Source organism: Branchiostoma lanceolatum, chromosome 5 (genome assembly GCF_035083965.1).
Source record: "Branchiostoma lanceolatum isolate klBraLanc5 chromosome 5, klBraLanc5.hap2, whole genome shotgun sequence".
NCBI classification, from domain to species: domain Eukaryota; kingdom Metazoa; phylum Chordata; class Leptocardii; order Amphioxiformes; family Branchiostomatidae; genus Branchiostoma; species Branchiostoma lanceolatum.
Window position 1 is genome coordinate 23,224,592 of NC_089726.1, and position 27,256 is coordinate 23,251,847.

General features: G+C 42.4%; 1 protein-coding gene and 1 long non-coding RNA gene across 2 annotated transcripts in view; both read right to left on the reverse strand.

The window, feature by feature from the left end:
- Positions 1-775: 775 nt before the first annotated feature.
- On the reverse strand, positions 776-7,723 carry LOC136435761 (uncharacterized). Its single transcript, XR_010755901.1, has 2 exons — positions 5,884-7,723; positions 776-1,216 (listed from the first exon to the last, which is right to left on the reverse strand). It is a non-coding gene; the product is annotated as an uncharacterized lncRNA (long non-coding RNA).
- An 11,116-nt stretch (positions 7,724-18,839) lies between these two features.
- Positions 18,840-27,256, reverse strand: part of LOC136435762 (uncharacterized) — a 31,164-nt gene continuing 22,747 nt past the window's right edge. Inside the window, exons 7-11 of the mRNA XM_066429462.1 lie at positions 24,066-26,785; positions 23,702-23,891; positions 22,392-22,510; positions 21,450-21,661; positions 18,840-21,072 (exon numbers count right to left, since the gene is read on the reverse strand). Coding sequence (XP_066285559.1) covers positions 20,647-21,072; positions 21,450-21,661; positions 22,392-22,510; positions 23,702-23,891; positions 24,066-26,785 — 3,667 coding nt within the window. The 3' untranslated portion in view covers positions 18,840-20,646. The remainder of the gene's footprint in view (positions 21,073-21,449; positions 21,662-22,391; positions 22,511-23,701; positions 23,892-24,065; positions 26,786-27,256) is intronic.

Sequence of the window (27,256 nt, forward strand, 5' to 3'; positions counted from 1 at the left end):
GTGTTGTGACCTTGCCGTTGGCACAAATGGACACAATGCCCACTGTACTAAAGGACGAGCAAGGTCCACTGAGCAACATGTTGTTGTGATCTTGTCGAAAAGTAAGGGACGACAAGATCCCCAACGATAGAGGGTTAATAAAGATTTGTTATTTAATGTGATGTTAAATTAGAAAGTGTAGGAGACGTGATCTTAAAGAACATGGCAGTTGTGGTCTTGTCAGAAATTTAGGGACGACAGCCACAAAAACCATGAACGATTAGTTTGTTTAATGGTGAGATGGCCAGTTAGCTTTTGGAATAAAATTAAGTCAATTTTGAAATGGTGAATACTTAAGACCCTTTCCTTCTTACAATAGAGAATGGCCGATGTATAAAAACGGTTTCTTTTAAATGCCGATTTAAAGACGACCACATCAAGGATAAAGAAATGACACAGAGACAAGGATTCCCGCATACTTACCAAGGGAGACGTAAACGTTATAACACTGACTGATTGTGACTTCATAATGTTGGCTTACTACGATGCTTACTGAATGTCTCTATTGCTCTCTTGACCTTAACTTCCTAGTTCTACAAATCTCTCGTCTCCTGTTTTACTCTGCTCACACAACATTGATTACTTTATCTCTTCGCTGCAGTTCACTTAAACAAATGAATAACCGTCAAAGAATTATAGCACAACAATAGCAGACTAATTCTAAAGTAACCGTTCCAAGTTTGGTAAGGAGTTGCACTGTAACTTCTTGGACGTAAGTGACGGAGTGAAATGTTACTGCAGCTTGCAATTGCATACACATTTGTATTGGGTTTCTACCATTCGTACATCCGGTTTGATTTGAACTGTCGTCGACGAGGTTAATCACCTGTATTTTCTTTCATAACGTTATACATGCAAAATCAGCTTCTAAAAGTTGCACACTAAAATAAACAACAAATAGACAATACGTATTCGTTTGAATCAAATAAAGTGGACAACATGTGCACGCCATTGTGTGGATTCTCTAAATCGTGTCAGGTAATGTCTGGTTGTAACAGCACAATCATGTAACACGGCTCTGATGCTGGTCCGGCAGTGGAAGGTCTCCGGCGACCTCCCCTGCTGCGGTGAGAGTCTGTGTGGGAAACGGCCAGATTGTTCCAGGCCTGGATTGTTCCTCCCTAGTGCACGTGGATACCGGGTGCCCCGGATGACCTTGTAGTCCGGTATAGGTGACCTGTGAAGGGATCGAGGAAAAAACGTACAGAAACATATCAACCTGAATGCTCTCTTCTTTGGTTCTTGTCATCTCTGAAGACGGTAGACAGCTTCGGTCGATTTAACCTCTTGAATTATTGACTTGAATTAGACTATTCCAAAATCATGATTGGCTTTTCTTTCTCAAAGTAGTTGGCGGTGGCGTGTTAGTCATGTAGTTGCTAGGTCCTACAGCCACAGGGAAACAAAATTTAGAATGTATGTGACACTGATAAGCTGTTTGACATATTTCTTAGTACCTACGAATATGGCGTGTTATACTTACTTCAAGGTTTTCGAGTTCGATTAAAAAAATAGGGCTCGAAATTCGCATTTTAGTACAGGTAAAATTGTACTAATTTTATCTTTAGCTAGGAAAACAACATTTGGAGTTAAATATGCGTGAAACTAATAATTAAGCAATTTCACAATTTTGGGTCCCTAGGAATTTGACCTATTATCCTGTAACTAAGGTGAGTGAAGAGTGTACGTGTAGGGCTCAAAATCTGCATGCTAGCACAGGTAAAATTGGAGTTGTGCAGGTAGTTTTGACGTACTTTTACTAATTTAGGCCCCCATTCCGTTGAGTTATCTGTGAAATCTTTGGTCGCTCATAAAAGGTTGCTGACATTTGAGATTTTGGGTCGCCGTAGAGATTCCACTTGAGCACGTTTTCCAGGAGTTCGGCAGTCTCACGGCGATCTGGTCAATTTTACGTTTTTTTAATGGTATTAATTATATCTTCGAATTATTGTTTTATTAATTACAAATCTTTATAAGTATTCATAAATGTTTCTAACAAAAGGAAATACGAGAATACTATGTTTCAGAAGTTGTTCTGATCATTTGCAAACATTTCGAAAGTGACTGTCAAAAGAGATCATTTTTTGAATAGATTTGAAATATAGATAGCCAGATAGGTTTATTTCATATTTCGAAATATTTCGAACTAAAGATATGGGTCATTTGCCCCCGTAACCGTGTTGTGACTTGGAATGGGGTCCTTATGTCGCCGTGAGAGCGCGGCGAAAGCGCCGTCCAAGTCGAATGGGGGTATAACTAATACTTTAATAATTGGACGAATGCGACGTATCCTTTTTTTCTACATTTGTAATTATGTTGAGCCCAACATACTGTTTGGCGCAATATATTGTGTTCGTATGGTTTCTTTCTCCTGTCAAATCTTGTAATCGACTCAGCTCGGTCGTCCCTGCACCAACTGAGCTGAAATTTGGTATACATGTAGAGTGGGTAAATACCCTGGGAGCCTTTTTAATTTTTTTCGATATTGACCTTGAAAGTGATTTTATTGAGGTTTTTCTGACCAAAAACGTACATTTTGGCCTCCTGTGCTCTGGAAATACATCCAAATGACCTAAAATTTGCTATGGTGGTACATTGAACAAATATTTAAATAATCCCATTCGCACTTTCGGCATACAATACTTCGAAATACGATTTTAGAGGGTGTTTTGGGAAGAAGATCGGTAATTTTCCTCATAGGGTCACTGACCTATAGGTCACATCTTTATTCATCTGGCCGGGTTGACTAATTCGGTCAGCCAATGAGAGAGTGCAGATTTATCAAGCTCAACCTGATTGGTTGAAATAGTCAATTTAATTAGGGGCACTACTAGTACTCTGACAGGTGCAGACACAACTTCACTACTCCCTGGCTCACATCCTTGTGTTGTACATGTAAGTTATTGTTGTGTCCTACTGAAGTTATGTAAGTGCAATTGAGAAGGTTCAAAACTTTTCTGGTGGTATTTTTCGACACACACAGTGTTTTTCTTATTCTAACACTGCATGGAAACAAAGATTTCTACAAGTTTGCAAGCTTGGACACTATGGTAAAACCTGACATTTCTTCGCTATGTACACGAATTTTCTACCCCTCTGTCACCAAGATTGGACACGAGTGCGCACAATAGTGCACGAAAAGTATCCAACGTTTCCCACCTTAGGAAACATCCCGTGTCGGGACGTTGACATTAACATTAACATTAACAATAGAGAGTTGTGAAGTGCGTGAAAATTTACGTTGAGCAAGGAGGCCCTTGCTTTGAGTAGTTGTTTAAAGTTTTTGGCTAAAAATGACGTAAATCAGTAAGAATTTTCAACCTTCTTACGTAAACCCCTGTTACATGTCTACACTATCGGGCCGCGGGGAAGTCTTGAATATCGGCGCTGATCGATAGCGCATTAAACAAAATGTGTGGCGTAGCGTTGTACTAGAAAAATAATAGCATATGAATATGGGTGCCTGGAAGAGCCCATCCATGCATAGGGTTTCAAATTGGGAGAGATCCATTTCTGACTGGTCAATTCAATTCAATTATTCATCCAAATACCAACATTGCAGACATACAACAAACTTTAGCCTCTATGCCACAGTCGCTTTTTGCGTGGGGAGGGAAATGGGCGAAATATGTTGCATTTGCTCCCGCAAATGTTGCCTTTCTAGTTTTTTATGTTTTTTACACGTGGACAAATGCGACGTATCATTTTTCTACATTTTCAATTTATCTTCAGCTAATTCTACAATTGTTGGGGGTTGAGGTTTTCAAACGTGGACAAAGGAGATGTACTGGAATTGGTTTTGGCATTTTTACGTTTGTCAGGCGTAAAAAGTGGATTATACATGCGACGTATAATTTTTTCTAACTACAAAACTAATTCTAAATTAATTTGTCGGGGGGGGGGGTGCACATTTTCATACTTGACAAAAAGATGTACTAGAATTGCATTTCTACGTTTTTCGGGCATATGATTTATGGTTTTCATACGTGGACGATGGGACGTACTGTTTTTTTTGTACATTTGTACTTTGTCTTCAGTTAATGCTACATTTGTCGGGGGTGAGATGTACTGGAATTAGTTTTGGAATTTCTACATCTGTCAGGCGTATGATTTTCATACGTGGACGAGTGCGACGTATTATTACCTTCGTCGACGAATTTTTCGTCGAGAAGGTTATTCGATGATGCTTGTCTGTGTGTCTGTTAGTGAACAGAATAAGTCGAGAACGCCTGGATGGTTTGTTGTCGTAGTTGGTGTGTCGGTGTGTATGTGGGAAATCTCAAGATGATTAGATTTTGGGCGGAGTGTTTTGCATAATTAACGAGAAAAGTGTAAAAATGTGTTATATTGTATGCTGAAGTATGTGTACGTGTCGGCTGTGTTGTTCCAAGGCCATGGATAGGGGGTAGGGGTCATGTTGAAGGCAGGAAACGTCAGTTACACAAATTGGCTGTCAGCCAGCTGTAGGTATTGGTAAGGTAGTCTCCAAGCAGACCTATGGGTTGGCTATAGCAGGGGCAGGTTTTGCTTCAGACTTTGAAAGGGAATTACTCAAGAAGGGCTTGGTGGATGGTCATAAATTTTTGTAAGTACATAGCTTGAGTGCTGATGTACATGATTAGATACTTATCATGCAAATCAGTATTTAATTTGCATAATTAATGAGGAAAGTTTATACATCCATCAATTTCCATGATAGGACTCTCAAACATGTGACATATGTAACTGAGGAAGAGAGAAATATTAATAGATATCAGCTTTGCAAATGAGAACCTCATTGACATAATTAATGAGAAAAACTATAACTCGAGATGGTCTTGATGGATGGTCATGATTTTTGGTATGTAGATAGCTTACGTGATGCTTTGTATGATTGGATGATAATTATGCAAATCAAATTCTAACTCGCATGATTAATGAGGCAATTTTAAAAATCTGCTGTGTTCCATGATATGACTATTCAAATATGTGACATTTGTAACTAAGGAAGAGAGGAATGTTGATAGATAGGAAATATGCAAATGTGGGCCTAATTAGCATAATTAATGAGAAACTACTATAATTCCATACTAGTAAATGACGGCAATTTCATACTTGTGGCATTAGTAAGTTGTGTGAATGTGAACACCATTGAATCAAATTATGCTAATAAGGAGGGAGCTTATTTGCATAATTGATGATAAATGTTAGCATAACCTTTGTTAAGCTCATAGTCTTAACAAGGAGGTTTGGACAACTTATGTTATTTGGGTGAAGAGGATCAACTGGTATGATTGATGATTGATGAAAAACACTCCTAATACGTCAGTCATAAAGGTCAAAATCATTTGACGAAGGTATGAGGTCGTAGAACTCTTGTTCTTTTCTACATTTGTAGTTTTTCTACTGTAACAGTCTACCTTTGTCGGGGATGTAGATTTTTAAACGTGTACAAATAAGTTGTATTGGAATTAGTTCTTATACGTGGACATGCGACATACTAGAATTAGTTCTGGAATTTCAACGTTTGTATGGCACATGATTTTGAAACGTGGATGAATGCGACGTATTTCTAAATTCTAGGCTGCTAAGTTAAGATACCATGAACTAACTTGAAGGTAGTGTCCGTTACTCCGACTCTACCAAAAATGAATTGCTCATTTTTCATCAAACCTAAAAAGTTTCAATAACACTTTTAACAGCCATTCTGAATATCAAACATACGTCGAGATGGTTTCGAAAATGGCTACTTGCCGAAATCTCTACCTTGCCATGAAAGGTATCTGAAATGACCACGAAAGCGTAACGTTAACATAAGAACTGAAAAGACCTACCTGCACAAAAACAGAAACAGACGCCTCTTACCTTGGTTCTGTACAGATCGGCTCTGGTGTTATTTGTCCTTCCAGTCTCAGAATCTAAATTTCCATAGTCGAGTCCTGTCTGCGGAATGTGCAACAACTTTTCCTGCCTTGGAGATTAATGAACAAACGTCTGGTGTTGCTATTTTCAAACAGTCCATATTCTTCAGTCTCTTCTGGCCGTGCTTCCCCGTTGTTGTTTCCACTGCTGACATGGGGGTGATACATCCCTTCTTGCTCACCATGTTGTCACAACTTTCGATTAGAGGTTAGAAATCTCCATATTATCGCTAGAAATGAGTTGTTTTCTAACACAAGAAATGCCCTTTGTTCTCATACGTCTAGACACTGTGGCCGCGGTACTAGACTGTATGGCCCAAAGTTCGCCCACCAGACGAGTACCCTGTAACTGATACTCCCATGGGTGCATCCATGTTGCTGTGCCTGGAGAAGTCATTAAGCCTCGGAAACAGGGCTTAAAATTGATACCCAGTCAAAGTTTTCATCACAATGGCACCATCCCAACTTTGCTAACATGTCATACCATTTGTGGTCTGTATCTATATACTATATTGCCTAAAAGACCTAAAATTTGGTCAGAACAAGATTTAACATTGACGATGGATTAAGGGCAAGGGTAACGGATTAAAGGCTAGGGTTATGGATTAAGGTTATGGTGACGGATAAAGGGTAAGGATGACAGATTAAGGGAAAAGGTGACGGATTAGGTTATCTGGTGACAGCTATGTTGACGGATTAAGGGTTATGGCGACGGACTAGGGGCAAGGGTGACTGATTGAGGGCAACCACTGTGAGGGATCAAGGCTTCCGTGACAAATTAAGGGTTATGGAGACGGATTAAGAGAAAGGATGGATGATGAAGGTCAAGGGCAACGGATTAAGGGCCAGGGTGACGGATTAAGGGATAAAGTGACAGATTAAGGGTAAGGATGGCGGATTAAGGGAAATGAGTACAGATTAAGGGAAATGGTAACGGATTAAGAACTAAGGTGACGGATTAAGGGTAATGATGGCAGATTAAGGGAAATGATTACAGATTGAGGGTAAGGATGGCGGATAAGGGGAAATGATTACAGCTTAAGGGAAAGGTAACGGGGTAAGGACTAAGGCGACAGATTAAGGGTAAAGATGACGGATTAAGGGAAGTGATTACAGATTAAGTGAAAGGGTGACGGATTAAGGATTGTGGTGACGGATTAAGGGCAAAGGTCGCGGATTAAGGGCTATAATGATGGTTTAAGGGTGATGGTGACGAATTAAGAGCAAGGATAGCTGATGAAGGTCAAGGGCAACGGATTAAGGGCTAGGGTGACGGATTAAGGGATAAAGTGACAAATTAAGGGTAAGGATTGCGGATTAAGGGAAATAAGTACAGATTATGGGAAAGGGTAACGGATTAAGGGCTAAGTTGATGAATTAAGGGTAAGGATGGCGGATTAAGGGAAATGATTACAGATCAAGGCAAAGGGTAACGGATTAAGGACTAAGGCGACAGATTAAGGGTAAGGATGGCGGATTAAGGGAAATTATTACAGATTAAGGGCAAGGATGACGGATTAAAGAGGAATGATTACAGATTAAGTGAAAGGGTGATGGATTAAGGATTGTGGTGACGGATTAAGGGCAAAGGTCGCGGATTAAGGGCTATGGTGACGGTTTAAGGGTGATGGTGACGGATTAAGGGGAAGGATGGCTGATGAAGGTCAAGGGCAACGGATTAAGGGCTAGGGTGACGGATTAAGGGATAAAGTGACAGATTAAGGGTAAGGATGGCGGATTAAGGGAAATGAGTACAGATTAAGGCAAAGGGTAACAGAGTAAAGACTAAGGCGACGGATTAAGGGTAAGAATGGCGGATTAAGGGAAATGAGTACAGATTAAGGGAAAGGGTAACGGATTAAGGACTAAGGTGACGGATTTAGGGTAATGATGGCGGATTAAGGGAAATGATTACAGATTGAGTGTAAGGATGGCGGATTAGGGGAAATGATTACAGATTAAGGGAAAGGGTGACGGATTAAGGACTAAGGTGACGGATTAAGGGTAATGATGGCGGATTAAGGGAAATAATTACAGATTGAGTGTAAGGATGGCGGATTAAGAACCAAGGTGACGGATTAAGGGTAAGGATGACGGATTAAGGGTAATGATTACAGATTAAGGGCAAGGATGACGGATTAAGAGGAACGATTACAGATTAAGTAAAAGGGCGACGGATTAAGGATTGTGGTGACGGATTAAGGGCAAAGGTCGTGGATTAAGGGCTATGGTGACGGTTTAAGGATGATGGTGAGAGATTAAGAGCTATGATGACGGGATAAGGGCAAAGCTGAGGGATTAAAGGCTTTCGTGACAGATAATGGGCAAGGGTGACAGACTTGGGTCTCTGCTGACATATTAATGTTTATGATAACGGATTAAGGGCACTAGTGACGGATTCACTTCACAAATCACCATGCAGCGCAGATGACAGCTTCTTCAAATAATGTACATCTTTGTCTAAGCTTCCTGCATACCATATTGCATGGTAATATATCGTTACTGTATTCTGCAATCCTGTTTGAAAGATTTCTTAACAAAAACACCCCTGCAGTTCCGTAGCAAGCTGCTAAGGGACCCAAACTTACCCCACTTCTTTCTTACGTGAAATTCAAAAGTGGGGTAATTATGCAAAAGGTTTTATTGAACATGTTCTTTTCAACTGAAGGTACCACCGGAAAAGTACATTCTCCCAAGGGGGGGGGGGGGTTAGTCAGTTTTTAAGATTTTGCAGGGGATAGAGATGAAGTGAAATATGACGTATCTAACTATTTACTTTACAACTGTTACCTTTCTAGTTATGTTCATTTCCCCCCAAATTAGTTACACTGAAACGCAAACCTGTTCATATTTGCTGAACAAGCTAATATTTATCTCTAGTTTTATTTTTTCCTCCCTATTTTCTGACAGTCCTCTGTAGATAGAGGGATTTTGGCATTTTTGCGACCTAAGCGCGAAGTCTGCCCTTGCGCCCATCGCACTACGCTAAAGCCAACAAAACTCAAACCCTACCTAGCCTTGTTCCGTATTTCCCCTGATACCCAGGTGGTGATTTCATCGCCCCTCCGAATTCAATGCTTCTCAGATTCCAAAGTCAGGAGAGTAAGGGGAACATTACCAATCCCCCTCTCTTTGAAATGTTTATTTTGGTTCACCACTAAGCCTTCTCCCAACCTACCCCTGCTTTATGCAATGACCTCCTTTAATAGTAGTGGAATGGACTTATTTCACTAAGGCACATAGAAGCTGTAGTCGAGGATGTTTGTCTATTTCCCGACAAATGCAGGCCCTGACATAACAGGAGACGAACCGCCTGTACTTGGAACAAAGACATATTTCCTCTGCCAAACAGGCGCTGTATCCAGTTGGGGCGCTTTTATCCCGTGTTACTGCTGTGACATGTTACCCTCAGCAAAATTATTGGTTGACATGAGCACCTCCGTTCTCCCCTGTCTCTCCTGTTGCTGGAGGACGGCCTGGGCCGAGTCCATCTTTCCCACACAGTGTGGACAACTCAGTGTGGCAATACGCATGCTTACAATATCGCACAGCATAGACCAGAAATCACTCAGTCTTTCCTGACATAATTTAGATAGAGACGTATCTCTCTCTCTCTCTCTCTCTTTCTCTCTCTATGATATGCCCTACATTTACGTGTAAGTTGTGCTTACCTGGTCCTTCACGTCTGCATTTGCCGACAAGATGAGAACAAGACGAGTGTTTGTCAGTCCCGGTCTGTGTTAATTGTGGGATGACAGAATTCCTTGATTGTGCCCCCTTGTGATTATAGACTAGAACAGTTGGTACAGTAAAGCAGTAGTTGGCGGGGCCGCTGAGAGACAGTAGCAGATGTGATGAGCACCTCCTGTCCGAAAAGTCCGCAGTGATAGAGGATTATCCTCGCAGATTCTGTTTACCTTGCGTGACACTATTCTAAGGTCGCCCGTCTCCCACACCGCCAGTTCCACAGGAAAATCAGATCCCTCCAGTCTGGGTGAACCTCGTGACCTGGCACCCAGCAGAGTTCATCTCCAGCTAGCTCTTGTCTCCGCGAGGGTCCGAACAATCTTCTGTTCTCGCCAGACTGGTAATTTTACTAACGCTGACGGACTGAAGTCGGAAACCGGAACCCTGTGCTGCACCCCACGCCGCTCGTATTGTGTAACCAGAGATGGTGCCAAGTGAAAACGTTGTACCACGACTCACTAACAGATGTGTCCCCACCTACGCATATAGTACCAAATTATCACCATGTCAGGCTCTTCGACTCTGGAAATATGGTCCCCGGCAATGTCGGTGCTTTTGACAAATAGTAAATAAAGAAAAGCATGACAGTTCTTTGCCTCAGCACATAGTCGCACTGTTGGTACAATACGTTTAATACACCGATTATGGGTTATCCGAGGCCCATCACTGGCGGAAGGAATTTCCTGTCGTCCTGCGATCGTCGCAAGCTTGACAAACCAAAAACAGTCTTACGAATATCAGGCCAATTGTTGTATGAGTGATGTGAAAATTGTTGGATTGGATTCGAAGTTTATTGGGCAGTCGTAAGCGTGAAACAGGCATCCGCAATTAAGTGTCCCTTATCATTGTCAAAACATCGCACAACAACGCACACCGACGACTGTTCTACGCATTTCCCAGTTTATACATTTCTGTCGTGGAACTGTCGTAAGCATGATGTAGACGTGTTGTGTGAATATGAGTGGCACAATTCACCACAGATGTTGAAACGCTACGTGGTCCCGTTCAAGCCTACAACAGGTGGTTTTGTCGTGGCCCTACACACGTTAACGGTCGAACGCTCTGGGTCGAACGGTAGGTGTTTGACAAAAAATTGGGGGAGTTGGCGGATAGCTGTGGTGTTCAAAACTTTCTGACCAGGTCTAAAGCAGTATTTCTCGCTGCACGACTGAGAGAATATGATAAAACATAATTTTCCACTTCCTCTAAGAAAATTAAGGATGAGATGACAGCCAAGAAGGGAAGTCTTTTGTACCGTCGAATTCCAGTTTCGATCGGGCGGGTAACCAGCAGGTATGTGAGGGTCACACTGCGCGCCGTGACACGGCTGACCCACAAACACAAACTCTTCCGCGACGACATCTCTACATCTGTATCTAATGAGACGTTCCTACTGGCGGCCAGGCTGATGTTGGGAGCCCCCTCCCCTGTCCGCGGTTTCGGGGATTCTATATTTTCAAGACCTTCAGGCAGTAATAAGAGTTCGACAACCCCATAACGTCGACAACAATCATGTTGCATTACCGATGCAAATGTTCCCACCAGCCACCACTGTGTCCTCATTTAGTCCAGTCTGAAAGTGTGCAAATCACCATGCGGAGGGTGAGCTACGTTTTTATCATTAGAGCCTCTTCTGAGAATCTTCTCCTTGACCTTGAACTGCTTGAAGCCAACATGATGAAAACAACATGAGGCAAAAACGTTTCTGAACAAAACGTTTAATCTTCACACATACAACTCAACACGCCAATATCACTTTCTGCATGTACAAAAAGAAGCGCTTGTGAAAAAAGCTGGCATTTTGGCGGCACAATTATCATGGAAATTGACATTGGTGAGCCTTTTTTGTGTCATGTGATAAAGGCGAATGAAGGTGCGATAATGCAATCTAAGATGGCCGAGACAATCAGCAGGATGTTCCTGTCAATAATGATTTTTCTTGAAATATCGACAGGTATGAATTTGTTAGGAACCAATCAGAGAATACCTACAGATTTTGATTATCTTGTGAACACCTAATGATCTGTCAACTCTAACCCTAACCCCTTTTTCTAAAGGTGCTACAAACAAAATGTCAAAAGAGATCTTTATCTATGGTAAAGAAATAGAAGTCACGGACAGCTACACTTATCTTGGTATCCCACTTCCTCAGGTAAATTCAAAACAGCCAGAAAATTTCTGAAAACCAAGGCTATGAGAGCTATATTCAAATTAAAATCACTTTTATCGGAAAATATCCCAATAAAATTAGGTAAAAATCTTTTTGACAAATTTGCCCTTTTGTATGGATCCGAACTAACTGTTTTGATCATTCCTCCAAAACAGTGAAACTTATTGTATCGAAAAACATTTCTATATCTACTCCCAGATACATGTTTTCCTTTTTACTAAGAAAACTACAATTTGATGAAAATTTACCAGCCGCAATTCGAAAGAGTACTTGTTCCGATTTAACTAATTCCTTCATCCTTCATTTTGAAAGAAGATCAGACAAAGACATGTTTCGAAAATTAACGTCTAAGCTCACTCTGGAAAATGGTGGCTTTTCAGTAGCTAACATACACCGTCCGTTGGATATACCTGAATTTGACATAATTGACCTACGTTTTCAAAACATTCTGATAGGAATACATTCAAAATCCTCCAACGAGGAGAATTGGGAACTTTCCCCATCATGTTGTCTGCAAAAATTCAGCTCATCAAATATTGGCACTGTTTGGTAAGGCCACAGCAAGTAATTTTTATGGATGACATGAGCGCGCTCATTAATTTTCGCCTGATTTCGAAATAAAAAACAAGAAATTTCATTGCCCTCCGACGGTGGTCAACATGCCAAAAATTGTCAAATATATCGTAAACGTTGACAGTCTAAGGTGTTTCATTGCACATAAATACCCAGTGTAGTTCCTGCCCATGATGGTCTGACAAGCTGTTTTCTGCGTTTGTTCTAGTTAATTGAGCTGTATACACATCTTCAAGAAGAGTTTAATGTTGACAGTCTAAGGTGTTTCATTGCATATGAATACCCAGTGTAGTTCCTGCCCATGATGGTCTGACAAGCTGTTTTCTGCGTTTGTTCTAGTTAATTGAGCTGTATACACATCTTCAAGAAGAGTTTAATGTTGACAGTCTAAGGTGTTTCATTGCATATGAATACCCAGTGTAGTTCCTGCCCATGATGGGATAATAACAAGCTGTTTTCTGCATTTGTTCTAGCAAGGACAAAAAAATAATAATGGGGGGGGGGGGGGTCTAGTTAATTGAGCTGTATACACAAGGTGTTTCATCGCACATGAATTCCCAGTGTAGTTGCTTCAGATGATGGTGCAACAAGCTCTTTTCTGCATTTGTTGTAGCAAGGACATGTTTACATTAAATCAAGGAGGTTTTAGATTAAATATGAAACCTCATTGGTTGAATACAGGAATAAAAGACCTGTTGGTCATGATATCATATTTCCTCGCCTCAATTCTTGTTTAACAAGACTTATGATCTCGAAATTTGAAAATATAGGAATCTTGTTTTTTTTGGCCCGCCTTGTTTTTTTTTGGCCCTATCTCATTAATTTTAGAGTCTGCGGAGGATGTCATCCATAACATTTACTTGCTGTGGCCTAAACTTACCTGATGATTCTTTGCTTCACGAAGCATACAATGTTGTATTTTCTAGTGATCATGACTGGATTAATCATGTTAAGGATAATCTCAATTATCACGGCCTTGGATATATATGGACGAATCCTAAATGTTTTAAAGTAGACTATATTGAACACCAACTCAACTGCAGACTGCACATATAAAAGAGTGGTTTAGTTGTGTCAGCGATAATTCAAAATTGTCCCTTCTTCGCAAATCCAAAAATCGTTATGTACAAGAAAAATATCTTCACGATGTGAATAATGTTGGAATCCGTAATTATAAAGCGATAGCACAGTTTTAGTAGCCATAGATTGAATATAGAAACAGGTAGATACTTTAATGTGGCTCCTGACCACAAGTTTTGCCCATTCTGCTCAAATCGAATTGAAGATAAGTTTCACTTTGTTATGGAACGCTCTAAATATGATGCCCTAGGCGATAAGTTATTCACCATTATCAATTCAAGTACTTCAGATTTTAAGACACTCAATGCTACAGATAGATTCAACTATATCTTTAGATGCAAGAGCTCACACAGTATTAAAATAGGCAAATATATAAAAGATTGTTTTGTTATTAGAAAAAGTAATGATACTCATAATTAGCCCAACTTGAATCATGTAAAATCTAAGATAGTCATTCTGTTGTAGTGAATAGTTTTATTCCATACTTATGTCTTGTTCTATGTTTACTGTTGTTGCCATACTTTGTACCTGCTACAATAGTCGTGCAATAAAGTTCTTCTAAAGTTCTTCTATAACTCTGACCCAGAGGAAGATCCTAGAATCCTGTAAAACTGAGTTTCAAGGTTTGTCTGTTCTAATAAATCTGTAAACATATAACGTTATATTACAAAACACACGATAGAGAAGGTCTGTCTCCAGTACCCGTCTCTCTGTCCCGGGACAGAAATCTTCTTGTTAGGACGGCCAAAATTTTACCCCATCCCTCCCGAAAATCTGCATTTCACCCGAATTACACCCGAAAGACATAAGAATGGCGGAAACGTCTAATTGTCGGAGCTTCTTCTCGTCCCCATATGAGGACTGTCTTGAAAGATTGAGAGCAAGGCATGGTATGTGCAAATCCCCAATTATCTTCCTCAAAAGTTGGTAACAGAGACGCCCACTGCAGTTCCAAATGAGGCTCTAGGGAACCCAAACTCCCTGCCTCAAGGGTTATCGACCACTCAAACAAATCTTGATATATTAGTAAGTAGAATGAATTGCGAATTAGACAAAATAAACAAATGATTCCAAGCAAATATGTTGTCTTTAAATGTTAAGAAAACAAATTTTATCATTTTTGCGCAGAATAATAAAAAATACAATAAGGAAAATGTCAAAATAGCTATCAACTAGAGTTCGGCGATCCCATACCTTCGCCGACTGGTGTTAACTTGTATGAAAGATGTGTTTGAAAGGTGTGTTATGGATTGAATACTAAATGTATGATGATGTTCACCTTCATTTAACTTCCGAATGCAAGTATCAAATTACCGTCATTTACAACTTTGGAATCATAGCATTTTCTCATCAATTAAATAAATTATGTCCTTATTTACATAATCGATATATCAATAGGTTTCCTCATTATGTCTCAGTCCATGTGTCTTGAAGCGCCATTGTGAAAAGCACTGCCCACATGTTGGCCCAACGCCTGTCACTGTCCATATGTGTCCTCGTATATAGGTCGTCATCCCAAAAATAGCACATTGAAAGGGAATTTCATGTAAAAGAAGGACCTGATTTGCATAGAATGCATCTAATTATGTAAATCATCACTAATCGTTTCTACCTGCCCAAAAAAATGAAGATCCACCAACCCCTGCTTGAGTTATCCTCCTCCAAAATTTAGATTAAAAAATGCCCACGGTAGTACCGTAGGAACCCCCCAGAAGACTCATCTTTAATCTTAACCTTCGCTTTTCCGACCCCCAACAACTCTCGAGTTATACCGCCAACAAACAAACCGACAAACACAAAAGGTCCACTGCAGCACCAAAGGACCCCCCCCCCCCCCAGAGGACCCATCTTCGAACTTTACTTTTGTCTCCCCAACAGAAACTTACCTACCAAAAATCACGAACATCCGTCCATGGCATCAAGAGTTATATCGCCAACACCATCACTCCACAAATCTCGACTAAGATTAGAACCCGGTCGTCTTCCCTCAGCCAATCAGGAGCCTTCCGCTTGCTTCGCCCTCGGGACCCAACAACTCCTCGGGTGGGCGGAGCAGTACCTAATCCACTAACTTACCCAGATCTCGGGATCTATCTATTACGTAAAACCATTCTGCCTACGGCGAAGGCAGTAACACGCCCAAAAGTCCACCAACGCACACATGTTTTAGGTGTCACCATTGATGAAAAAACTATATTGGAAAAACAAGTTGGCCATATTTGCCTGAAAATGTATAAAAACATAGGTATCATCAGAAAAAAATCCAACTCTACTATCTTCGGAAACATTCGTCATATTAAACTATAGTCTAATATATCCCTATCTAGCATATTGTAATATAGTATGGGCTAGTAAATACTTCACAACACTTAAGCCACTACTCCTTCTGCAAACACTTTTCGTCCGGATCGCTTCAAATATCTGGTACACCCCCCCCCCCCTCATCGCTTTTTCGTAATCTACTAGTAATTATTACTATATCTGATATTGACAAGCTACAAACTTCAATTTCGTCCATGAAATAACTAATGATAGTTCCTGTGTACCAAATCAATTCATTTATCTATTTATTATTATCTTCGCCGAGAAGGTTATGCATAGGGTAGCGTTTGTATGTATGTATGTAACGTTATATTTGTGTGTAAAAGACCAGCATAACTCGAGAAGGCCTGGGCTGATTGTCTTGATATTTGGTAGGTGGGTAAATCTTGATGAGACCTAGAAATGATTATATGTTGGATACCCTTGTCACGGTACTGCAACGGAACTTCCTGTTTTGATATCTCGTGTTCTGTTATAATTGGTAAGAAACACTCCCAATACGTCAGTCATAAAGGTTAAAATCATTTGGCGATGAGGTCGTGGAACTCTAGTTTATTTCTGTATTCTTTTACTAGGGAAGCTCCCTCGGTGGCTTGACACTGATTTTCAGTGAGGCCCTAGGTACACATATACAAACAAGACACTGATATTTACATAACACAACATATTTGTGCGTCAAATTACAAAATCGTGTCCATATTCATAGTCCATTTCGTGCCAGGTCGTAAGGATTGGAGGCGGTCAGGGGTCACACTTTTCTTTTGCACAGTGTTTTGAATGTTTGCATGGATGAAATGGTTTTAAGATCTACCGGTAGTGTATTCCAGTTCTCTGCAACTCTGTACACAAATGTACGTTTCCCAGATTCCAGTTTAACTTTCGGCAGTCGCAAAAAGTGTTTCGAACTATGTCGGGTTGTATAAGTGTGAGACCCAGACGCTCTGCTAAAGAAGCTTTGGTACTCAGGCACATGTAGCTGATTATACAATGACTTGTGCACAGTTTGCAACAGGTGCATCCTACGACGCGAAGCTAGGTCTTTCCAACCAAGAGCGGAGAGGTGTTCGCCGCCGACATGAGACCTATATGACAGTCCAAGTATCAATCTTACTACACGATTTCGGTATTAATTCAAACGTCTTCTCCGCTAGAACTCGGACTTTCATAATTACAGTACAGGACAATGGAATAATCTGAAACAGATACAAGCAAAAACACAGCAACGAATGTTTTCCACGATGTTCTGATGTCCACAAATCTGGAAACTTACAGAATTGCAAATCACTACTTAGATTTTGAAACATGCTAAAAAGTTCCCCTCTAAACAACCAGTCATTTGCTTAAGTTCCTATTCGTTGGTTTTTCATTCATCTCCTTATATCTTGATTGCTGGATGCATTTCTTATGTTGTTGTATCTCTTTGTTTTTATTTGCTTAGTTATTTATCGAATTATAATTTCCATGCTTATTCATTTGATAAACTTTCTGTGTTCTTATTTTTGGCGTTTCTGTGTTCAGTTAGGTATTTGCTATTTCTATACCTAGTAATATCTTTTATTGTTAGTTATTGGTTTGTCAGTTGTTATGGTAATAAGTTGTTATTTACTATTTTGGTTCTACACCTTACGTTATCATCGTTAATCCGGTTAGTCCAAGAAAAATGGGGAGGGAGTCTCATAGGCCATATTGGTCTCAACTTTCCCCAGTACAAATCCTAATGCACCTTGTTTAGTTCTATGTATGTATCGTTTTTACCTGTGCGGAATACAATACAGTACAATACAATGCAATACATATCACAATAGCCTTTCCAAAACACGAGATGTCAAAATAGGAAGTTCCGCTGCAGTACCGTAGAAAGCCGCTAGGAGACCGATAATCAAACTTCGTTTTCCCGACCCACCTACCAAAGATCATAAGGCTCCATCTACAGCTTCTTAAGCTATGCTGTTCACACAACATACACACACATGCGCGCGCGCGCGCACACACACATATACATATACACACACACATGCGCGCGCGCACACACACACATACATACACACACACACATGCGCGCCCACACACACATATACACACACACATGCGCGCGCGCGCACACACACACATATACATATACACACACACATGCGCGCGCGCACACACACACATACATACACACACACACATGCGCGCCCACACACACATATACACACACACATGCGCGCGCGCACACACACACATACATACACACACATGCGCGCGCGCACACACACATATACATACACACAGACACATGCGCGCGCGCACACACACACACATACATACACACACACATACATGCGCGCCCACACACACATATACACACACACATGCGCGCGCACACACACACACACACATACATACACACACATGCGCGCGAACACACACACACACACACACACAGGCAAACGCCCCAAACGTAACCTTCTTGGCCAAGGTGACAAAATAGGATAGCCTACAGGCCTAATAGGAAACCGAAAATACGTTGCATATAAGATCTCGGAAACAAATTTGTAGAGTAGATCTTTTTTGTTGTTTTTTAAGCTTGTTCGTCGCCATGAGGATTTCCTGATCATTGTGTGGGCGTCTGCCTTGTTCCTGCACTCCACAATCAGTCAACTGAAGTTTCTGTAATACGGAAGTTAGCTTTTCCTTATCATATCCGCTAAGCAGAATAAGTTTGTAATTCAGATGCGTGTGTACGCAAGTGTATGTGCGTATTTATGTGTGTATTACTAAGTGCATGTGCAAATGCACGTGACATGAGAACATGCATATTTGTTTGTGTGCGTGAGCGCGCGGACGTGTTTGTATGTATCGGCAAAACCCAACGAGGTGTGCACGGATATTTGTGGTATTTCGTAAAGGTGGCTTAGAAATCCTGTCTGAGGATTCAACCCCGATATTCCGTACACCAAGTCGCTACCGGAAAGGTTGCAGGCCTTGGGACGGAGGTCCCGTGTTTTGAGAATTCTAAGACGAAATAGCCCTTCATGACTTTATTTCTGACTTTTAGAAATCATGTGTATTTACAGAATTACCGCTGTTGACCATAAAAATCAACAACATCACTTTACATTCCACATTAGTACTGTGTCCAACTTTTATATACCAAATACATACTGACCTAGTCATCTACACGTTCTTACGCAACAACATTGCCGAAAACGCCAAGAATCAATCTTGTCATGTTCTCTTACGAACTATAAGAAAAACGGCGTTTTAAAATCAATAACGTTTTGACCGAATTATGCCTTAGCAGGCCAACCATCAGATTGAAAATTTATATCAACCTTACATTTTGGCCGTGTCCAAGATATTTCCAATTCTCACAAATAACGTATTTCTACGTCTACAGGAATCTACATTCACTGGCTTAAATACTTGTTTATGTATAATACTTTAAATGATAAAATGCCAATCATTCTTTTACAAATAGTAAAAATAAGTCAATTCCTCATCCCTTCACCTCACGTTACTTTCACAGAGCCGAACTGCGAGGAACAGAACTTCACTAGCATAATTTCAGTACAGGTGTGCATGTCTACTGCTACAGGTGTGCATGTCTACTGCTACAGTACAGGTGCGCATGTCTACTGCTACAGTACAGGTGCGCATGTCTACTGCTACAGTACAGGTGCGCATGTCTACTGCTACAGTACAGTTGCGCATGTCTACTGCTACAGTACAGGTGCGCATGTCTACTGCTACAGTACAGGTGCGCATGTCTACTGCTACAGTACAGGTGCGCATGTCTACTGCTACAGTACAGGTGCGCATGTCTACTGCTACAGTACAGTTGCGCATGTCTACTGCTACAGTACAGGTGCGCATGTCTACTGCTACAGTACAGGTGCGCATGTCTACTACTACAGTACAGGTGCGCATGTCTACTGCTACAGTACAGGTGCGCATGTCTACTGCTACAGTGCAGTTGCGCATGTCTACTGCTACAGTACAGGTGCGCATGTCTACTGCTACAGTACAGGTGCGCATGTCTACTGCTACAGTACAGGTGCGCATGTCTACTGCTACAGTACAGGTGCGCATGTCTACTGCGACAGTACAGGTGCGCATGTCTACTGCTACACTGCAGGAATGCTAACATGTTATCTCTAACGGGGATTACTATACTTCATACACAGCTAGATCTGCTCTTGTATCACACACATTAGAAGCATTAGATCTATTCTACAAGGCTAGGCATCCTTTATTCTAATGGCCCTTTTATCTGGTCCAAATCACTGTCATTACTTACATTTGTGGATCGAAGTCTGGCCAGACTTTACAAATGTCAGAAACCTGATCACTCACCGCGATGGATTCAGGCTTGTAGACACAGATCGACAAAGTCATGATAAATACAATGTACCTGTGGTATACTAGTAGTAATACACTGCCTGGGGAGGGGAATAAACGCACTAAGCCAACATAAGAAATCAATGCCTGTCACGTGTATACTTTACTCGTTACGTCTACTACTGCTGACTTGTACCTTAGAGATCTTTTCCAATTCAAAGTCTAATGGTCACATTTCACATGAAAGAAGCTGGAATTCCATGGCCGAAGTCAAAACAACCGTCGCATCATGCCGCCTTTATGTACAATTTATGACGAGTCTGCGTGGGAAATGTGAAAACATGCAAACTTGTCATTGGTGTGTTTCCAGTCGGCTGGGAATACCTTATTATTGACTGCGCGTCAATCTTATGGCGGTTTGTTGTTGAAAGCAGTGTTCCCTTTGCAGTGTCCCGGCGGTATCCATAGATTTCGGCCATATTTCTAATAACCCTATAGTGTTATTTCCACTTGCTCTTCCGACACTCCCAGTGGCGCTGACGTCACAAAGTTGCCAGACAAGTCCAGAGTGCGCAGGTCCTGCAGGTCGGTCAGCGCCTTCCTGTCGATGCCTCCGTCCGTTAGTAAGTTGTTGGCCAGCTGAAGAAGCCGCAGCTTCGGCGTGTTGGAGAAAGCGTCGCCCGGTATGCGGCCGATGTCGTTGTCCTTTAGGTACAGGTATTCTAGTGAGTCAGGCAGGTTCCTGGGGACCTCTGTGAGGTAGTTAGCGGACATGTCCAGACTGTACAGCTCCAGGAGCAGTTCGAAAGCGCCGCTCTCGATCTTGTTGTCTGTGATGCGGTTGTTCTGCAGGTACAGCCACTTCAGGTTGTTCAGCTGGGTGAAGGCGTCGCGCTTTATGGCGGTCAGGTCGTTACTCTGCAGTGGGAATGAAGAACACCAGAATCACGTCATGCAAGACACCTAGTTGGCGAGACGGGATACTTCCGCAATGATGATGATGATGAGAATAGACCAGTGGAACTCAAAGGTCAACATTCTAAGTGGTCATTCATACTTGCTTTTGATTTTGGTCAAACATAACATGATTACGAAAATTACACATGGGAGTTTAAGTATCGTCAAAGCTTTACTCCTTGCCGTAATCTTTGTTGTTTCTCATATTTACAGTGACACAGGTGCCACAAACATGTTGCTTATACATATACATTTTCTATATTCTGTATTATGTATGTTTTCTTTGACTCCAGCTGTAGTCACCAAAACATTGTCAGCAGGTGCGTTACACAGTGTACCTGCAGGAAGAGATATCTGAGTCCTTCCGGCAGGTTGTCGGGCGGGAGTGTCAGCAGGTTCTCGGACATGTCCAGCGTCTCCAGCTGCGGGAGGAACGTGAACGCCGTGGGGTGAAGTCCGGACGTGCGCAGCAGGTTGTTGCTCAAGTCCAGCTCAGTCAGCGAGCCCACCTTCTTGAAGCCTCCCAAGGGTAACGTAGAGAGCTCATTACCTGTTAGAACGGCAAGAAAAGTTTGTACCTGATAAAAAAACGATAGGTATCATCATTGTCTGTTGAATTCAAAATGTATGAGAAAACTGTATTGTATTCTCTGCGAAGAAGTATTATACCCAACCATGTTTCCAAAGCCGAGTTCCTACTTTTCAATATTCTGGGTAAAGGAAACGCAACGGAAATTACATTGGAGGTGTTGTCATGTACGTATTCAGCGCACATAAAGACATCATTCGCGTACATATTATTACGAAGGACTTGCCCTGACTTACTTCCAGTTATAATATGGCACTAAGTGACTAAGATTACATGTATATAATATAAGACTTATCTCTGTAGTCCATATCCCTATTTTCATAACTGAAACAGTTTCCTTTTACAGCTGCTAGATAGTGTAGAGTGAGGTATGATCGCGGAGCCAGTTAAATTTAGAGCAGTCGACAGGGTCCTGGATACGTGATCTGTATTCATCAAAGTTCTCTTGTAAACTGTTTTTTACATAGACTAAGATATACGGAACTTACACTTAGGATTTATGAGGTGGCTACAGTGTTCCAAGTTTCGTTTCTCTTATTCGACTAGTTTATTTGAATTTTTCACATAAACTTTAACAAAGACACGCCAAAATTTGAAACAGTCAGACGTTTCAGACAGCATCCACTGTCTTTCGCCAGTGACTAAGGAAAAGACCGGAAAACCAGGTTTTATACCAATCTTTATCGCTAACCTTCAAGGTACAGCTTCTGCAGACTCCTCGGCATGTCACTAGGGATGGATGTTAGGTTGTTTTTGGACAGGTCGAGTAGCTGCAAGTCTCCCAGGCCATCAAACGCCTGATCGGCGAGCCTAGAACACAACAGATGGTGCAGACGGAACTCATATTAGCTGAGATTCATGTCCAGAAAACAGCTAATCTGAATGCCTTATGTTACCGACTACAGTGACAGATAAACAGGGGAGTTTCAGTAGAAACATTGGCGTATACATTTTACTTACAAGAACAAAGATGCTCAAAAATTCATAACATGATGTAATTACCTACGATGCCGGATTGGTCTCCGCGACAATAGCGCCGTGTGTCGAAGGATGGAGAAGGAGCGGGCGCTATATAGGGCTACATACTACCTACGATAGGTTTACCTGGCCAATAATGAATTGTAGGAAAATCGTAGGTAACATTACCCATCGCCTAGCGTCGTGCGACGGACATTGCAGCTGTTTTTTTCATCGCCGTACGATTTGTAGAGCCTCCATATACGCATATAGCAGGCGACAGTGCGGTATATAGCAGGCAACAGTACGGTCGTGACAAATTCATAAGTAGTCGTGTTTTGATGGTTTCTTAGAACAGCGCGCCCAAGGTAGAGTCTGCCTCGAAAGGCGAAACTTTCCAAGTGTCAGATCCAGTATCATGGGGAGGTGATGTTTATGATCAGGAAAGAAAATAGCTTTTTAAAGAAGCAACAAAAACTTACCACAATTTCCGAACGTTTACTGACGAAAAGAAAACTAGAACTCTGTTTACCTGTCAAAACCCACTAATTACAAAAGAAGCGGGACACTTCGTCTTCCACTGCTTCCAAAAAAGAAGTCAAACCCAAAAAGCATAGATTGTATTCCGTAGTAGTTCTTAGAATAGCCATTTGTTCCACTTGTCAACATTGTTAACGCGCACTATCTGTACAGTATACCCTTGCTATGCATTGCTTCATGTTGCAATTAGTCCTCGGGCAAAAACTTGCAAATAAAACATCATTACTATAATTCTAATGTGGCTATACACACGTGGTCAGTTTGCATGTGTTGGCTCCCAGAAGAAGAATCCTGTACAAGCCTGGGACCAGTAGATGAGCCTCAGGTGAAAAGTCGTGCGACGCTGTAAAATTTGTGGACACCGCACGGCACTCGGCGATACATGTAGCTGATATTACACGCGATTTTCGCGGTGTGCTATCACAGATCTACCGTCTTCAGCACACGGAGGGTGGACTGCCGCAGGACCTACAACTAACAAACGATGGATATATATTGACTGACTTGTTGTTGGTGAGCCGGTTGCCTCTCAGATACAGGCGCTTGATCTGTGGTAAGGTGGAGAAGGTGAAGGGTTCTAACGCCGTGATGCGGTTGTCCTGAAGGAAGAGCTGGTGCAACGTGCGGGGCAGGTTGTATGGAACGGCACTCAGGCTGTTATTGGACAGGTACAGGCGCTCCAGACTGATCATACCTATGATAGGAAACAAACACGTGTTTTTGGCAAGCCGCCTGTTGTAAGAGAGGTGGAGCATGTAGTCATCGTTTCATAAAAAATAATGGCTTAACCTAATAAGACATTCTACTTTTTATCTGAAGATTTGTATGAAATATCTTATGATGCGTTTTATACCAGAAAAGTACAAACCTTCGAATGCTTCATCGGCGATGCCGTCGTTAGTAAGGCTGTTGTTGTTTAGATAGAGCCTCTCCAAGTCCTGCAGCTCATAAAACTTGTATGGGGGTATTTTCGTGAGTCTGTTGTCCTCTAATGACAGGACCTCTAGTGACTTGGGCAGCTCCGATGGGACCGACCTGAGGCGATTTTGAGACAGAATGAGGTACTTAAGGTTTCTCACCCCCCCGAGGGAACCTGGAGTGATACCGTCATCTGTCAGGGCGTTGTTCTCCAGATAAAGCCGCTCGAGGTTCTCAGTCTGTGACAGAGCCGTGGACGGGATGGTGGAGATGTAGTTATTGTCTAGGTACAACGACTTCAGCGTGGGAGGCAGATCAACCGGGACAGATGACAAACTGTTTCCTGACAAGTACAGATATTCCAGTTTGCGTAGCCCGTTAAACGCTCCTTGCTCGATCCCGTCGTTGGTGACGAGGTTGTTGTGGATCTCGAGGACCCTAAGCTGTGGTACGTTGGCAAGATCTTTTACTTTGATGTTAGCGATACTGTTATCGTCCAGATAAAGGTGCCTTGTATCTGGTGGCAGATCTGATGGAATGGTTGTTAAGCCGAGTTTGCTGCAGTCGACGTAGCCGTAGTTGTCGCATGTACAGCCGAGTGGACACACAGTAGTGCGAGGGGCGGCGGCGGTGGTTGTGGGTGGTGCGGTCGGCATCCCTCGTGATTTTCCAGGTTGGAAGTCGCCGTCGATAGGCAGACCCCCAATCGGCCGTTGAGAGGGAAGTTCAAGGAAAACAGCCGGCTGTTCGCTTGGCAGCAAGTTCGTCTCGCCTTGTGTCTGTCGCTCACAAAGTTCCGCAATGCTGTCGATGCTCCTTTCCGCCAAGTTAGATGGAGATAAGCACTGTGTCCTGTCTATATCAGGCACGTAAACTAAGCTGTTCTCGATCCAACTGACCAAGGGACACAGACGGAAGTCGCAACTCCACGGGTTGTCGTTGAGAGCAATAAGCTGTAAGGACGGGTTTTTGTTAAGTATCCATCCCATGGATGCCTCGGAGATGCTACTTATCTCGTTGTAATCAAAGTAGCCATACTCCAGGCTGTTTGGCATGTTGTTTGGCACGTCTGTCAGCAGGTTATTGGACATGTACAGGTACAGGAGGTTATCCATGCCGCTGAACGCTTCGCTGTCAATGTTCTCACTGACAATCTCGTTGTTCTGAAGTTCAAGAACTCGTAGGTTTGATAGGCGTCTGAAAATGCCAGCTGGGATGGCCGTGATGTTGTTGTTGTTGAGATATAAATGCCAGGCGTTTGAAGGGAGATTAGGAGGAATTACGGTAAGACCCTGGTAGCCACAGTCGATATAACCTTCGATACACCGGCAGCTGTCTGGACACGTGTCTTCACCCGTTTCTTCCTCGTCATACTCAGCAATGGTCGTTCTCTCGACATTGTAAGGCGCCACAGTAGTTCTCTGCCTCCCTGAAGGGAAGGTAGGGAAATACAGATCTGGGAAACTGGGTACTGCTGGTGGGCGGAGTGGGTTAACATCAGGGCGGTTAGGAACACTAGGCGTGAGCCGCCCTCCGGGGTTCAGGTATCCTGATCCCTCTCCAGAGCCTTCCTCGGGTATGATCGTCGCCTTCGGCATCTCTGGTTGTCGCGGTTCTTCGGTCACTGCTTCTGGCACTGTGTCGCAGATCTCTTCAACGGTGAAGCCCCCGACAGGCTGCTCGCGACGGTATGACGGTGAGGCACACACCACTTTGTCGCGATTTGGAACTTCCATGTCTGTTTCATCCAGCCACTGTCTTAGAAAACAGAGCCTGGCGTCGCAGGACCACGGATTCTCATGCAGGGAGACCCAGTTCAGGGACGGCTGGCTGCTTAGAGTTGACAGGACTGAGTCTGTGACTGCCCGAATCTGGTTTCCGTCTAGATCTATGTATTGTAGTGTGTACGGCAAATTGATCGGAAGGTCTGTAAGCTGATTCTTGGACAAAAACAGATACAAAAGGTTGTCAAGTCCGACGAAGCTATCTTCTGCAACCTGATCACTAGTTATCTGGTTATGTTGCATCTCCAACACGGTCAGTCTTTTCAGGTTGGAGAATATCATCGATGGAATGGACTTGATGTTGTTGTGGTTGAGGTAAAGATGCTCCGTGGTGGACGGCAAGTTTCTTGGCACTTCGTTAAGTTGAGCATAGCTACAGTCCACGTACTCGTACTCACATCGGCACGCATCAGGACACGTGCCGTCCGCTTCAGGGAAGATCTCGCCCTCCGTGGGTACCCTGGATGTTGGGCGGGGTCTGCTAGATGTCCATGGAGGTCGGGTCGCTTTGGGACGCGGCCTTGTGGGAGGGCGGTAAGTTGTTCTAGTGATGAGGAACGAAGGCTCTGTCGTCGTTGGGAAATCGCCTGATATCTCCTCTTCATCCTCGTCTGTGGACGTTGCGGTGGTGACGCGTTCTATCACCGGCTCTTCTGTGACTGGAGCTCGGTCGCTACACATCTCTTCCTCGGAGATGTTTTCCACCAGCCGTCCTTGTCGGGAGCTTGGTTCCATACAGACAACCTTCTCTCTGAAGGGTATTGTGACACGAGTGGTGGACAGCCAGCGCCGGAACGCACACATGCTGGCAGAGGTGCACTGGTACGGATTCTGGTGGAGGGACAGCCACGTCAGGGAAGGCATCGCCTCTTGGAACTGTTGCAGCCTTAAGTGGGAAAGGTGTCAAAATCATTGTCACATCACATGTGGACAGATTATTGGACCAGATGTTACATTTGTTTTGTTTTTCAGTAAGAAACATATGATTGTTAGGCTTATCATGAAAGTAAAAAAAAAAGAAACTGTACGGTGCATCTTATGTTAATGCCACATAGATTAAATAAAATGCGGTGATGGATATACCTACCTCTTGATTAGCAGATGAACCTTGTCACCAATGAATGAATCATATCAAACGTTGCTGCACGGTGGGGTTTCAAAGATTAAAACGAGTTCTACGACTTCATGCCTTCGCCATATGGTTTTAACCTTATCGGCTGGTGTATAAGGAGTGTTTATCATTGGGTATGTAAATAAGGTACTCATTTAGCATATTTTCAGATCTATCAATGTCCCTCTCTTTCTCAGTTACATATGTAACGAAAACTGAAACGTCTGGCTGTTTCTAATTTTTTTC